This window comes from Trachurus trachurus (genome assembly GCF_905171665.1).
Source record: "Trachurus trachurus genome assembly, chromosome: 14".
In the NCBI taxonomy this organism is placed as follows: Eukaryota; Metazoa; Chordata; class Actinopteri; order Carangiformes; family Carangidae; genus Trachurus; species Trachurus trachurus.
Genome location: NC_139903.1, coordinates 19700360 through 19717074, shown reverse-complemented (window position 1 = coordinate 19717074; position 16715 = coordinate 19700360). Strand labels below are relative to the sequence as shown.

Here is a 16715-nt window from a genome sequence, read left to right as displayed (position 1 = left end):
TGTTCAGATGGGACAGTAAGTGATCTATGGTAAATTTGGGGTTGAGAGTGGCAAAGTGCCATGGTTTGGATTCAAACCTGTGACCACTGCTCTTAGGACCAGGTCCGTGTGATGTGCACTCCCACCAGGTGAGCCACTGATATGCCCCCAAATTAAAACAATTCATTTGAAAAGAAACGTTTGCCTGAGGTAGGATGAATGATGAGCCATCACCGTTTTATAATAAGGTGCTGTTTATTTAATCATTTCATTATTCACATCTCATGGTACACGCTCTGATAGTTTTGAATTGTAGTATTTACCATGTGTAATACTGACCTCAGCCTCTTCTCCCAGGCTTCCTGCAGAAAAAAGGGCTTTCACAAACACCCAGAGCTGAGCACCCACTTTACCTCCATCACCACCTCTGTCCTTGGGTACACTCGGTGGAGGGAAATGGACTCTGGATTATAGCATTATGCTAATTCTTTTTTTTCCCCCACCTTGTCCTTTTATTTACCCATGGACAGAGGCGTGACGTGGTACTGAGTTGGCTCTACGCTGCTGTCTGTTTCAGTCCTGCAAAACTGTGAAGTGCTTGTCTGAATGTCCGGATTAAGTGCTTGATCACTTTAACTATGACCGCAGGGTGTCACGACAGCATCAGGGCCCCCGCCGTACGCCGACTCGCTGGATTAAAAGCAGCGCGGAGAGGGCTGTGTTTTTGTTCAGGGTTCAGGCGGTCTGGGTTGGACGTGGGTTAAAACTGGACTGCAGGTATTTTGAGATCCAAAGTTCCACATCTCTTCCTGTCAGCATGCCTTTAGACTCGCACAAGCATCGAACAGGAGTGTTGTAGTAGCTGCCCAGATGACGCACACCATGGCATCCAAAACAGACCATGAACAATTAATTAGCAGCCTCATCTGGACAGCAAAGGAAACTCCCTCCGACTAAAAACAGTTACAACCACTTGGTGCAGACTCCCACTCCAACTTTTGCATTCTTCTCTTCTTTTTTTCTCTGTACAACTTTAAGGCAGGAAGTTCCACTTTTTTTTAAATAGGTCTCAGTCTTAGATTCATGCCTCCCTGCACAAGGTTGGATTTTTTTTCTTCTTTTATTTAAATAGAGGACGGGGAGCCTGGAAGTACTCTAGTGTCCATCAGGCCTGATCCACTGAAACCAAAGTCAACACGAGTCGTCCTAATGTGTTGTGCTATGCCATGTAGATGAAGGTGTTTATATCGGTCTCATCCCGCTTTATGTACTTGTGATCTATCAGCCACTCGATCTGCTCCTTGATCATCTTCTTCTGTGGTAAAAACATGTTCTTTAGGATCTCCACCAGCTCCGTCTGCAGCTGGGCGTTGTTGATGCGCTTCCTCATCTTCATGATCTGGATTATGGCCTCCTGGACGTGGGAAACACAAGTCAAAATAAAAAGGGAGAGATTACACCGTGTCCTATGACTTTAAATAAACAGATTTGCAGATGTCTGCTCAAATACTATGATGGGAAATGAAAGACGAGAACATTTATTCACAGCGGGTGGTGTTACACAACAGAGAGCATTGCAGCGACTTCATCTCCTCACCTGTGTTCTTAGTATCCTGAGCTGGACGATGCCTTCGTTCTCCTCCTCCCTCATTCGCTCCGTGGTGAGCTGCAGCCGACCAATCAGGTTTATCTTCCCCCTTTTCTGGACCTTTGAATTTTTTCTATAAGGCAAAGAAAACAAAAACTCAAAGTCCTGCGACAGCAAACAGCTTCACAAACTAGAAGTTGAATGTGAAATTGTTTTAGACTGGTTCTTCCACATTAATAGCACATTTTCTACTATAATTATCAATAATAATAATAATAATAATCTTTTGTCAGAAATTCAGAAAATCAGTAGGAGAAATGCAGTTATATTTAATAATATTACTGCGGTTGCTGCCAATACTATCACCATAGTAACCGATATTGTTATTACTGCATGGTGGACATTTCCTCTGTTCTCTCTCTACCTCCCCCATCTTTTCCTCTTCAACCCAACTGGTGGAGGCAGATGGCCCCGCCCACCCTGAATCTGGTTCTGTTCAAGTGCTGCTCTTAAAAGGAACTGTTTGAAAAGTGCCTTGAGATGACTTCTGTTTTGAATTGGTGCTAAATAAAAAACTGATTTGATATATATATATATATATATATATATATATATACATACATCACAGTGTGGGACAGAAAACAGTGAGTCAGCCTAAATCCAGAGAGGAATCGTGACAACTTCTGTAAGATGGCTACAAATACCTACCTGAAAAACAGTACACAGGTGTTGCTGTACCTAAGAGAACTGGTGCTGAGGACAAAGTGTCGTCACAGCAAAGACTGATTTGATTTAGGTTTGAGTGCCGCAGATACATTTGCAAGTCTGAGAATTGCATTGCATGGGCTGTGGGTAGGTTATTTGCTTTGATACGTTCATTATGTAAAATGTAGCTTTAGATGAAATGGTCTCATGCAAATTATAAAAGGAGACACCTCTATAAAGGGAGTGTTCGTTGTTCATAATTTTAACATTACTTCCCAGTGGCTTAACTCCTCAGCTGGTTAAACTCAACATTCAAACCAGAATTTATCAAACCATCAGCTGCACCACTTATTTGCAATGCTGCCCTCAAACCAGTCTGGAAAGACAACATAAGTCAAGACATGTCATGATGACATGACAAAAATTCTGATTTTAAATTTCTTAACTCCAAAAAAACTGAACTTCCTTACATGAGAGAAAACTCCTGGTTGACGTAGAATAGTGTTCCTTCTGCGAAGTCTTTGGGTGAAGACACCACGGGGTCGTACGACAACACCTGTCGCTTCAGTTTGGGGAAGGCCACCAGAGACTGGGAGGATGGAGAAGAACATGAGGGCTCAGAGGAAGAACACTGAAACTGCAGCATTTCAATTAACAATATATGCATATCCATCTCCCCTCCCCACATCTTTCTTTACCCAGAGAGTGCGTCGCAGTTCTGCGTCTGGCAGCTCAGTGGCGAGCTTGAGATTTTCAAAGCTGATCCTTTCCCTGGGCCTCTGGTTCCAGGCGAACAGCACTGCCAGCTGAAAGGTGGTCACCTCCAGGTCGTACTGGCCAACCTCATTCTTAAAGGTTATCTGGAGAAAGGAGGGACATCTGGATTTAGTCTCCTAGACTCTACATTGTCCAGGCGGCATATAGAGACTTCGTTTACATGCATCTGGATAGTTGCAAAGTCATGTCATACCATGCCAATAGGCAGATGAGGCAGTACAAGTGCAGACCTCTACACACTATTGGACAGATGTGACTTTACTGTATGTGTGTGTGTTTTTGCTGCACTTACGATGCCGTTGGACATGAGGTGATGCCAGTGAAGCTTCCTGCCGCTGTGATTCTTCTTATAGAAGTCTTCTACCTCTGGTATCAAGTCCTCCAGCTCTGTAGGAAGAGAGACGAAAACCTTCTCGCTGCTCCTCGACCAAGCTCCAGCGTTCAAGATCTTTATGTTGACAGAGTCGGCTAAATAGGAGGCATAGAGACGTCTTAGTTAGAGAAAACATCTCAAACTTGTACAGCATTACAGGCTTGAAATATACAGGTGGACACAAGATATACAGTAACAAGACTTTAATACCAACATTTCAGGTCTGTGATACTTTGTCTATAATTGTGAGGAACTATTTTGGGAAATATTCTTGCTTCTTTGTGTCTTGTGCTGGGAATTAGATACTAACATGTGAACACTGAATATGAAGTAGAACTACCAGCTGTCTGTATGCTAAGCTTAGCTTAGCCTAGCCTAAAGAGTGAAAACAGTTAGCCTCGCTCTTTCCAAGGCAGGACTAACAATAACTTCTGAATCATAACAATCTGACATTGGCACAATTATTCTTTCAATCCTCAGCAACCTTTCTGTGACTTTTGACCTTTAGCCACCAAAATATAACCAGTTTGTCCTTGAGTGCAATTTGACATTTGTGCCAATTTCAAAGAAGTTCCATGAAGGTGTTACAAAAAAACCTTATTATTTCATCCTTGAATGCTAAAGTATGTGTGTTCCAGATCTAAAGAGGTTCGATTAAGGTGTTATTAAGATATCGTGTTGATGAGAATGGGAATGAAAACAAAATGACTCTTGCTCTGACTAACACTGGTGTGGAGGAATCACACAAATAACAAATACTCAGTTATGTGTGTTCAATTGTATAAATTAAGTAGCTAAGTATTGCACTACTCACTGCGCATCTGTATCTGCACCTCTTACCTGGTAAAGCCAGTTTGTTGTGTTTATGCATTTCTTTGAAGGACTGGTTGAGATCCTCAGACACCTTGATGTCCTGAAACATCCTGGCCAGCTTGTTGACATAGTCAGCTGGCATCCCTACTTCCTGTTAGCATAAATGACACAACAGCAAACAGTTTTTACAGTTGATGATAAACGTTTGACTCTGGTACGACACATCCATTCCTGTCAGTACCCACCCTGAGCCACTCCACCATGTTCTCCTCAATCTCACTGTCGGCTGAGATGTCCAGGATGAGCCGGCGGGTCAGGTGGGCTTTGTGGTAGCGCATGAAGACGTCTTTGTTCTGGACGTACTTCAGCACTAACAGCTGTGAAAGAGCACACAGATGTTCGCTGAGAGGAATATCAATACTCAATCAACAAAACCCTTCTTTTTCACACTAAATACAATTCTGAATGGGCTCCAACCAATTAATCATCCAGCTGATCTGCAGCTTTCTCCTGACATATCAGCATCAGCATACGTGTTGTTGACCAATATTACCAGTGTGCTTTCAAACTGCAAACTGTCTACATTTTCCAAGAGTTTACTGCAATGCTGCACTTGGGACATTTTAAAGAATAAAAGTAATTTATTGTTAAACAGTAAAATACAAATGAAAAATAAAAAATGTGTGTTTATGTAAACATGAGGAATTATTAGGATTTATAGGATTTATTTGTTCCTCCCCAATGTCATCGTCTGCCCTAAAAATCCCTTACTATAAATTATCTATTTGTTTACAGTCTGATGTTTGCCTCAAATAGACTTTTTAATGATTACATCATTGTGCTTTTCATTAAAGCAGCTTTGTGAGAGTTCGGTATCTTCCTGACCTTGCTGGCTCTTCTAGTATTTTTGGCCGAGTGCAGCACACGCAATGAAAACATATCAGTTTCTGTGTCAGATTCTTTGAATCTAATTCTGATAAAAAATGAAATCCTAATTGTCTCTGACAGAATCTAAAGGGCAAATAAATACACAACCGAAGGAAAAAAAATATAAAGGCTCCATGCAACGTACCACTTCCTTGAGCTTGGCCTCTATCTCTTCAGAGGTCAGCTTCTTGCTCAGTGGGGTCTTCCTCAAGAGCATGTCACAGTAGTTGGCCAGCAGCTCTGGACATTTGGACTCTGGCTGAGTTTTCAGACCCACCCTGTAAACACAGGCACATAAAGAAGAATGTGAAATCCTTGCCAGTTGAATCAAACACTGGATCTCACACAGGGAGCATTTACTTACCCTTTCTGTTTCAAAGGAAGTTCTAATTTAAATATAGTGGCATCATTCACAACAGCTTTGTAGGCCTGTGAAGACATTTGGAAAATAGGTAAGAACTTATTCTGTCAAGTGCGTAATCACATAATTATGTGTCTTAAGGTGATAAAAGTTGAGCTCACTTTGTCTCTGGCTGTGAGGAAACGTGGGTCATCCTGGAAAGCTTCCTTCACCAGGCGACTGAAGCGGTTAAACAAGGTGAGCAGCTGCTCCACGTATTTCTCTGAGTCCTGTAACAGAGAACAGGTGGAGACACCAAGTGTCAAAGTTCATCCTTCAGTTTGAATAATAATAATTCAAGACACACTAAGCTTTTTCCAAAGGCTTCGACCGCATCATGCCACATTGAATTTTCACTTGCTAATTAATTAACCCAGGGTTTCCCAAACTCCTCATTGTGTTCTCCATGACAGAACATGAGGTGAGTAACATCAGCCTCCGGTTGAAGAAAACCCTTTTACATTAGATACACTATTCTAATTAATACTATAATAATCACATTTGCACCAGTTGGATTTTTTACTTGCAACACAGTTAAACAGCCCACCTGATCAGCTGCCTGCTAGTGTTTCTTGCTTCTTCTTCTTTTTTTTGCAGTAATGTTACTGTATTCCTTTAGCAATTAGTTCAGCGAGAAAAATGTCACAATAGCTTAGCCATGATATCAGTGTTTGATGGTCATAAGAACGATCACCAAGAGTTCACACCTTTGCAGATGTTGAAATGATTTTTGACTTTTTTTCCAATTAACGTAGTAACTTGTTTTTTTTGTTTTAGCATGAAAATAGATTGAAAAAAGTTTTATTTGCCCTGTTTTTAAATCTATTCTAATGTACATCTATCTAGCTCATGGGTCGTCTGTGAAGCACTATGACGTGCACTAACAGCTATATAAATAAAATTTTGTTTTAAAACAGGGACAATGCACAAATAAGGATTAATCTCGTAGGACACCTGTAGTCCCTGGGCAGGTAAGAACAGATGAGAGGATAACAACGTTACATCGTTGAGATGTGACAGGATAAAAATTATATGATGACCATAGTATTTTAAAAATAGAAAAAACAAGCTAACAAAACAGGGAACAAGAGCGCCATAAGGATGCACAATAGAGCTTAGTCCAACAGCACTTACTCTCTCTTACTCTCCCACACATTAAAACACAAGCACATACATAAATAACAGTCCAACCATCCCCATCCTCACTCTCCTCCAAAAACCACACTCACACACAATATTAACTACACACATACATACACTCACATGTAACTCAGCAATGTGTGCAAGCTTGCTCAATAACCAGCGCTTTGATAAGCATGAGAACGTGCGGGGATTTGTACATAAGATAAATTCTGTGGGAAGGGCATCCCAGATCCCACTGACTCATGATGCGTGTGGGTGACACTCACAGAGGTGATTGTCTCTGCTGAAGCCACCATATCAGCCAGGCCGGCACTCATGATGTGCTCCTCTAGGTCCTTCAGCATGGGTTCGATGCCGCTGGGCACTTTGTCCATCAGAGAGAACATGAGGTGCAGCTCTGTGGAGGACAGATAATCAACAATTACACAGACATTAAAGAGCCAATGAAATGAATGCTCTCTTGTATTCCATTGATTAAAAAAGAAATAAATGCATAGACTTTGAATCAAAAAAATAACCATTAGCTGAGGCCCTGCATGGATGACTCAGTGCTAGTGTTACCAGGCTTGCAGAAGAACAAGTGGAAGCAGCATTTAAATACTGAGCTTTTATTTGGCAGCTGTGTTATAAAACTAGGAGAGGATGGGCTACTTTAAAATCCATTACTGTGGAGGCTCTTTGTCCACTTGTTAAATCAAACTGTAAGAAGACCTGGATACACACACAAATGCATTAACAATGATGGGTGGTTAATGCAGCACAGAAACCAAGCATCAATTATAAAAAATGTTCTTCAAATGTAATCTTAAGATCATTTTATGGCTGTATCTTACATTTGAATTTTGAAAACGTCTGGAAAAAGACTGATGCATGAGCTCATTCCCAAGTCTGAGTAGATTTTAAGCAGTCGTGAATCTGGACTGAGCTGCAATTTGAGTTTAGAGGGAAAGTAGACAGAGGTTTGACAAATAGTGAAGATGGCATGATTCCAGCATTCAGAGATATAAATCCTCCACAAGTACCAAACAGCTGGCAACTGCATCTCCGTTCAGCTTCTGATCTTACAAATTTAAATGTATTTTCTCATCACGCAGTTCCTAATCTACATCTAAAAACTTCTGCAAATTACACATTTATTTGTCTAATTGATTTTCCTACCTTTCACTTTTCATCAAACAACATCTGCAGGCACTTTTATTATGGACATGTGCTGCTGCAGTAAATAACTGAATGACAATAAGGAGCTTGGTTTCCAGCTCTCTGTGAAGTGACATAAAACTTAAATATGTACATGATACAAAAACCTTCAGCAGCAGCTACAAAGAAAAGTACTCTGGTTCCTCCAAAACACATGGTTAACAGTGGGAAATGTAAAAATGTAACTTTCCTATTTTCTGTTGTGATCTGTTCCAAGTAAGTCTGTTTCCTCTTTGACCAACTTCTGTATTTCTTGTGGGAAAATTTGTTCATTTCAGTAATTCATTTTGACTGACAGAGGAGATAGATGTTTTGTGAAGAAAATTAAAACACTTAGATTTAGTTGGTTTTCCTCTAGTGCTGCTTGAACGCTAAAATCTGCAGTTCCTCTACTGGCCACTGATAGCTTGAAGCTGTTCTTTGGAAAACTACATCCATCATCTTTCATCTTCACAGTCTATAACTTTCACTTTTTTTTTATAGGAGTTGGGAAACACACAAGAAAGCTCTACAATATGCTGGACAGGAAGGTTTGTTCAGGGCTGTTTCCTGGTGCAAACCTGAGCTGGCCGAGCCTTTGGTGGGAGCAGTCCTGCCGTACTCACTCTCTGTCTCGTTTCGTTTGATCATGCCCGGACACTCGGCTAAGATGGTCTCCTTGAAGGATGTTACCAGCGCATTGACGCAACACTCCATTAACTAGGAAGACAAAACAGAGAGAAATAACTCAGGAGAAATGGATGAGAGACACAGCATGTCATAATAATAATTTTAAAAAAGAGACTTTGTTATTTAAGAAAATGGATACATGATTTGGTAAATTCACTTTTTCCCCCTTTAGTGACATGAGAGCAAAGACATCTGAGTAGACAAATATTCATACTGTATATTCACTGTAAGTGCGGCACTGCCAAAAAAAAAAAAAAAAAAAAAAAAGAATATCACCATCAAGAATAACATTGAATAACACAAGTAAAAATCTGAAGAACTCAATATCTTATGTTCCTAAACCCAAAAGAATGGAGTTGAACTTTGGAAGAAATGGTGGTTTTATGCTTTAATGTTTTCATAATAGGATGTGCCATACTCATGAGTAAGACTCACTGCTTGTACAGAGTTACAGTCACGTCTTGTCTCCAGGTATCGCAGTGCACGTTTCTCCTCTTCCCTCAGCTTCGAATCAGCCTGGTGAAAATACACATAGACCATATTTACCACATTTCTATCACACTAAAATACTGAACAAACTCACTCAAAAAAAGTTATTTTCTGCTGTTAAAATGAAAAAGGTTCACACATCAGGTACTTAACAGAAATGACTGACAGTGTGTTCCCAATGGTTATGATGTGTATATATATATATTTTTTTTTTCCCTCTCTTTCTTCTTTCACCTTTGAAATTTTTAGTTAATGTTCTCTTTGTTATGGTACTTATTGTTATTAATGTCATAGTTGTCAGAGAACAAGAGGATTAATTATTTCAACTAAAAGTATTCTGTTTTCAGGGTTATTTCTTAACGATCTTTCTGCAACAGAGCAACAGACTGGGCAGCTCGACACACACAGCATCAGTAACTGTTAGTCTGCACTAACCGAACATTTCTGGTTTATGTAGTTTAAACAGACAAAATACGTGAGTTAGAAGTCATCATCAAAACAAGGTGGAGAAGCCACAAGTCTCAGGTTTCTGCTTTATATTGTGAGTTGAATTTCCTTCGGCCTCAGCAGAGAGCATGATGGGAGTGGTGAACAGAAACCCTCTGTGCAATGATTACACGGTGGTTTGAACAGGGAGCAGAAGCCAACTGTTTTCTATTATCTACAAGCAGAGTTATAATCCAGATGTATTTATGTCTCACTGTTTTTCACCATTGTTGAACAGACATTGGCCAAAAGAGACACAAAATGACTCAACAATCAGAGAGCAGTGCATCTATATAGGATCCAATCACTCAAATAAGTTGACACTCACATATTTCATGTAGTTTTGGACACCATTCTGCTGGAGGTATGCGGGCGCCTGTGTCCTGTAGAACCTCTCAGTAGAATCCATGTAGGCCTTCTCAAAGTTGTCCCTGTAGATCTGCAGCTTGTCGTCGGGGTTGGAGCACAGGTTCACTGCCCAGAGGACAACGCACAGCACAGTTACAAAGAGACACGGAGAAGTAAACAAGCGTCTCCTTGACCAGGAAATAGAGATCAATCTTTAATCAAAATCAAATCAACTTTATTTATATGGCACTTTTCCTACTTTTGGGTAGTACAAAGTACCTCACAGAGACATTACATGAGTTTTATGTGGACTGTTTGAAAGTGTCTTTCGTATGATTTCCCTAAATTAACAAAGCTGAGTTAAGACGTATAGATAATATGTAGGTTTTTTTTTTATTATTATTATCTTGATTTATCATTAGTCTAAAACAGTGATCATCAACTGGCGGCCCGCGGGCCGAATCCGGCCCGCCGAACCTTCCAATCCGGCCCGCGACTGAGTTCTGGTAGTTAAAAAGTAGCTATTATATTTCTCCGTCTCTGTTGGTGTGCGCCTGTAAGTCAATGCGCTGGGACATGGAGACACGCAGACACGCTCAAAGAAAGTGTTAGTGTGCACCTGTAAGTCAATGCGCTGGGATTAGGAAACGCCGCGGTTCTCAAAGCCCCGTGCATGAAAGTTTAGGGAGCTGGACTGCAGGGTTTTCCCTGCCTGTCTGCAGAGGTGAGCTGCCTGGGTGATTTTGGCCGCCGCCTTGGTTAAACTGGGTGTGCACCGTTCAGATGTAGCGTCTTTTGCGCACTCAAACCCATTCAGTGTAGATGCGCTTCATGCGTGCTCACAACCCAAAAACGATGCGGTAGCGGCGCGTGTTTGATGCCACGCGGTTGTTTTTTTGTGCACGTCCTGCGGCGCACGGACCTGCTTCTCCCTCCGGTGTTGTGTCCCGGTTCCCCCTCGGCCTGTGTCTCTCCTACTGTTTCCCACTGAGCTCTGCCCGTGTGTGGAAAAACATCGCCTCCGAGATGTAGAATGTGTATTATAGAAGAGAAACACTACTACTCAGGGATACTGACTTATATCATCAGAACCGATTGTCAGCCTCCTTTCATATTTAGGCTGAGAATCACAGGGCAAGTCAGCAGTGTAAAGCTCCAGCATGTCGGAGTATCTGAAAGTCCAGCTGTCAAGATTTTTCGTTTTATATCATACCAAACACCAAAGATATGTATAAATGAAAATTATGAGCTTACAGGTAAAATAGAATATAAACAAATAAAAGGTGAATTTAATTTCAATCTCTGCCTATTTGAATGTCCGGCCCCCAAGGTGTCTGTTGAGAAAAATTCTGGCCCTTCAACAAATATAGTTGATGACCCCTGGTCTAAAAGTTAGTCCCAAACCCTAACCTCATTCCCACGCCAAGGCCCCCTGACTAGCATTATGTAGCTTCTGGCCAAGGACCCCCATTTGCAAACTCACTGAGTTTGAGGCACAAACCACCAGGTCAACGTCGTCAGCTTATGACGTCATGAATGATATTTTGACTGGCAGGCAGTTAGAAAGATGAGCATGGGAAATAAGGTTTTGATATGTTATATAAATTATATTTTTCAATAATGCTCAAAATATAATAATTTGATTTAATTTTGTTATTTGCATTTGTTTTCATTTTACTTCCAATTTGCTGAGGACCCCCTATTATCCCCTGCCGGCCCCCCAGGGGTCCCGGCCCCCACTTTGAAAACTACTGGTCTAAAATATCAATAAAAAAGAGAACAGCAGGAGAATGCAGTGTGTCTTGATAAGCATCATGAGTTAGAAGATGAGTTCACTGTGAAACAATGAGGTGTTTCTCACCGTAGGACTCTCGCACTCCGATGACCAGCTGCGAGTCAAAAGCCTCGCCCAGCCTCTCGGCGTGGACGAGCTTCATGGCGCTGTCCTGCAGCCTGTTTTTAATGTTGGAGAAGATGGACTCATTCCATGTGTCCAGCATCAGCTGCACAGAGAGAAGGCACACGAGGTGTTACTCGCAGTGTGGTGTCAGTGTCTATACGTGTCGTGCTTCCCGCTCCTCCTCACCTTGCGGACGATGCTGTCCTCCACGTTGGACTTCTTGTTGCTGCCTTGCTTTCCCATCAGAGTGATCTCTAGCTGGCAGAAAGGTTTGGGCAAGATGTCACACTGTGTGAAGAACTTCCTCCACTCCACTATGTAGGCCTTCAACAGGGCTGTGTCGTCCTGGTGACTCAACACCCGCTGAGAGAGAGACAGCGTTGATTAGCAGCTGCAGGTTGAAACTGATGGACTAACAGATATTGAACAAGAAGTGTTTTGATGTTTTTGCTTTGTAAAAACGTGGTATTGAAGTAAAAATCCACCTACTGTAAACGTTTTGAGGTAAGTTTATAAAAGTGCTACAGGAGATTTCAAAAGTAAAAAGCCAATAGTAACTTAAATTTTGTATCACAAGGTTTCATACATGAGATTTTTGTGCTGTTCTGTTTTCAGTAAATACGGTTGGAAAGAAACTCAAATAGACTTTAAACCTGATGAGTAAACGGAGAGGAAATTTTAAAGGAAATCCTCCAGAATATGCATCTTGTGTATAAGCAGGAAATAAATTCAGCCAAGTATCAACAAAAGTAATGTAACAGAAAAACCAAAACAAGAATATACATAAAATGCTGGAAATATCGTGAAAGAGATTCTATATGCCATGGTTTTTTGAATTTGGTTGCTCTGTTTATTAATGAATCTAAACAGATTTCAATTCTGAAGAAATACATCAAAGAAGCAACAGAAAAACAATTCTTCCACCGACAGGTGCCTCAATAGACCAGAATGTAAAGCGAACAGTCAGTTATTTTCTCTGCCTCAGTCTCTCTGTGTAACACCCAGCTCATTGTTTGCAAACTAGCTAGACCGCTAGATTTACATATACATAGACCTTCCTGTTACAACTTCTCTGAGGATTGGTGTGACACTTATCAGTAGGAGTGGATGAGAGTATGAATTGAGTGGACGAATGGGGAAATGAGAGAAAACCAAGAGTGTAGTTTAGACATGAAACAGCATCATTTCACAGATGCTGGTACAAATGTGGCACTGTGGTCTGCACTTACTGCTTGTGCTTGTTTGATGAAATCTAGGATGTCCTCTTTGAGGGCCTGGTGGATCTTAGCGGGACCTTTGTCATCCCACAGGCAAACAGCATGGACGTCTCTGTGGAGACAAAAAGAAAACACATTGTCACCTATCCACGTTTTGCCAGGCATCAGCGAAGCCAAAGCTGAACTCATACACATTAGAGAAAAAAGCAAACTCACGAGAACAGGTCGAACCACTGTTGTTTGGTGACGGACTCCTGTCGCAGGAGCTTCAGAACTATGGGACGCATCAGGTCCCATTTATCCTCGAACTGAAGGGAGCCTTTGTTCTGGGAACACAGGAGGAAAATGATCTGCGTGATTCAAACTGCTGATGACCTTTACAAGAGGTGAACATTAAACATGTGCAACACTGACAAATATCTGAACAAATATCGTAATAGCAATTTAACATGTATCCTGGACAAAGTCCCTTTCGAAAATAGGCATTTTTTCCATTTCCTTGAACAGTGACAAACATCTTAGGTTATTTACTTTAACAGTAAAGGTCAGTTAAATATTACAATCACAAAAAACAAAAGTAACAGAGATACACTAAGATAAATTAATTCTCTACAGCAAGCACAGTAGAGAATTGATTAGTGATTATCTGAGTTTCTCTGAGTGCATCTGGATGATAAAGGTGTTCATTACTCTTCAGTTTAAGGCTTGATTAACTAGCGGATTACTATCTAAATTAATAATGAAGTCTATAAAACACCAGACAATGAGAAACAGTAAATTCTCCAATCTGAAAAGCTAGAACAAGTGTAGCTGCAAAAAACGATACAGAAAAGAAAATTAAAGACTCACTGAACAAATCATAATTGCACAAGCTTAAATATCTTGACTTTGTGTCATTAGCAGGAGCCAAGCTCCAAAAACAATTGACCCTTTAATTTCAATAATGTAAACCAACCAATTCAATATGACACATTTATTCTGAGCGGGTTTGAGAATCTAATGCCACAAAACAAACAGACAGGCAGTATGCAAACTACATTTTGGTGTGTGTTCTCTGATACTGAACTGCACTGGTCTGTAGAAAACAAAAACTAATATTGTTTCAGAATATTTTACTGAAAACGCAGTCTGAAAGCACACAGCTCCATTTTAAAATACAGATAGAGAAAGGTGAGGCTACAGTAAGAGCAACAGTACATGTTATATTCACTGACTGGACGTTTGTTGTATGGAACTGGGACACAACAAATGTCTTTCAAAGGCTTTCTGTAATGAATTCCCTGGCTCAAGATGATATAATATTATATATTATGTCATCATCATGATGTTTTCAACACAACAAAGCCTCTCCTTCAGAGCCACAGAGAAATACATTATGCAACTATTTTCCCAAGCTGACTGGTACCCCCATGACCTTTCTGTACGATTTAGCGTAGTTCCTGTTTAAATGTGTAGGATATTTGCTGAATTTCACGTTTTTAGATATGACCAACTGATGCTGTGGTGTGGATACACATTACTGTTTACTACATTCTTTCTTTTAAGAATAAAGCATATTATTTACACTTATTATTTGGGGTTTGTATATGTGGCGTCTATGGCAGTAGGCAGATGTAATTTTCCCATGAGTCTGTAATCTCAGAGTGCTAACTGTGTCACAGCAGCTTATATCAATGTAAATCTGATTCGGTAAAAGAATTTTCCAATTACACAAATGTGCTTTTGATGCATTGAAATACATAACATCTAATTGGTGTAATATATGTATACACGCACTTGCAGTAAACAGTGACCAGTTTCAATAACAATTGGGTGAAAATACAATTATTGTTGCCGTAATTTTTCTCTTTAATCAGCAAGTCTTATCCATTATACTGCTAGTGAGAGAGCTACAGTTGTTATTTCATGGTTATTAGGGCTGCAGCATGATATGCAATATCATATTGTGACTATATAGGTAAATAACCTTGGTGTAATTGTGATTACAGTGTGAATAGTCATTTTTGTTTGTTGATTGAAAATTAATGAATTCAGCATGATATGTTGGCCAGGGTGTCTCTGTATCCAACATTGTATGTTACAATGTTATGTTACAATGTTGTGACACATTTTATCTTTATCAAAGCAATAGCACTTTCTACAATTTAAATATTGCACCTGGTCATACATAATTGAACAGGCCTAGAAAAACCTTTGATGCAAACAATGAAGTGGAAAAGAGTCTTAACACTTTAGTTAAAAGGGACTGAACTGCTAGATCATGCTCCAAAAGACGAGAACATAAGTGTGTTTGTCCTCATTCAATGCTAGAAGAGACAACCTCACAGCGGTGGGGTTAGTTAGCTGGTATGCAGGCTTACATGCGTCTGCCCATCACATAAAAGCACAGCTGCTATTTCTCCCTACGAAAGACGTGTGTTTTGACTGCAGTGTCATTTTCTATAACCGGCACAAAGCCACACACTTGTGTGACTCCTGGCTGTTGTGTCACCTCTGCTGCGCCTCTGCTTGACTTAGTGAATTACTGAAATAGCAGCAGAGGATTAAGGTTCACTCAATGCACAGAAAATACAACTACGACAGTTGCTTCTGTCAGCCTACACAGCACGTCTTTCAATGGGCTGCTCAGCTACAGTCTCCTAAGCCACTGACTGACAGATGATAGGGCATCTGCAGCTAGCGTAGACCCGGTCTTTGGTACTATTTTACCGCAGGTTTAGCCAACAATATGTCCCCCATTGGTTGTCAACCCTGTGGTCGCTCTGTCTCCCCCGTGTCTGCCTCTTCCCTTCGCATTTAGCTGTGTTGTAGCTTTTCTGTTTAGCTAAAAATCACTGATAGGCACTTAGCTAATGTTAGCCAGATGTAACTTAACAGCTCCCTGTTGAAGTCAACACTGACAGCAGAGCCGCGCACAGGTGCAGTGTGCTGCTCGTTAAGGTTGGAGCTAAACCCCCTCGTTATGATACACAAGTGACAGGCCCCCCGGCGAGGGTTAAAAACAAATAATTGAATCGGAGTGGGTCCTACCTTTAGCAAATTAGACGTCGCCATGTTCCCTCAACTTATCCTCTCGCAAAATCTCGCGAGAACTACTAGACGGGTGAACCTTATCATCACTGACTAAGGATTTGTTGTGGTGATTAAAAAGAAACCATCATTGCCTATTTCGTGTAAATATTTTTTTTGAAATAATAATTGGAGACAATGTTTATTTAATACAGCATCTCGAAAATAGTAAAGACATTAAAACAACAGAAATTTGTAAAAACCTTGAATATTTTTCTTTATGTAGGCTATAGTTTGGTCAATTGTTCTTCTCTGTTTTAGTTTAATTATCTCTCTTTGTATGTTGCATTATTTCACTGTATTTGTATGTTTGCATGCTTTTTTTATATATATATTGCTCTCAGTCCTTTGTCAATTGCTGATATTTTTATTGTCTTGACAGAACTGACACAATGCTTATCAGTAACATAGATTCTATTTTTTGTTTACAATAAATACTTAGGCTTTTCATGATAGTGTAACATTTCCATCTTATTTTATGTAGATGTCATTAATCTTAACTGAAAAGCACATCCCTTGGTTTACCTTGTATTATATTTTTCATTTTATATATTTATTATTAGGCTATTATTATTTATGTTTTTATTTATTTTACAGATGCAAAGATGTGACTTTTTAAATAATTATGCCGAATA

At 40.2% G+C, this 16715-nt stretch overlaps 1 protein-coding gene across 2 annotated transcripts; it reads right to left on the bottom strand.

Annotated features, from left to right (window-relative positions):
- Nucleotides 1-247: 247 nt before the first annotated feature.
- LOC310997627 (cullin-5) lies at nt 248-16095 on the bottom strand. 2 transcript variants are annotated; one of them, XM_083987397.1, is made up of 19 exons: nt 16042-16095; nt 13228-13337; nt 13024-13123; nt 11981-12157; nt 11756-11897; nt 9875-10020; nt 9007-9087; nt 8463-8601; nt 6972-7102; nt 5685-5792; nt 5527-5591; nt 5308-5440; nt 4481-4612; nt 4263-4386; nt 3342-3517; nt 2971-3132; nt 2743-2861; nt 1577-1700; nt 248-1393 (listed from the first exon to the last, which is right to left on the bottom strand). In XM_083987397.1, exons 1-19 carry the CDS (start codon nt 16063-16065, stop codon nt 1199-1201), a joined length of 2388 nt encoding a protein of 795 aa, XP_083843523.1. In that variant the 5' UTR covers nt 16066-16095; the 3' UTR covers nt 248-1198. The 2 variants fall into 2 exon arrangements, with proteins under 2 accessions (XP_083843523.1, XP_083843524.1); XM_083987398.1 differs by having other exon boundaries at nt 8508-8601.
- Nucleotides 16096-16715: the final 620 nt, after the last annotated feature.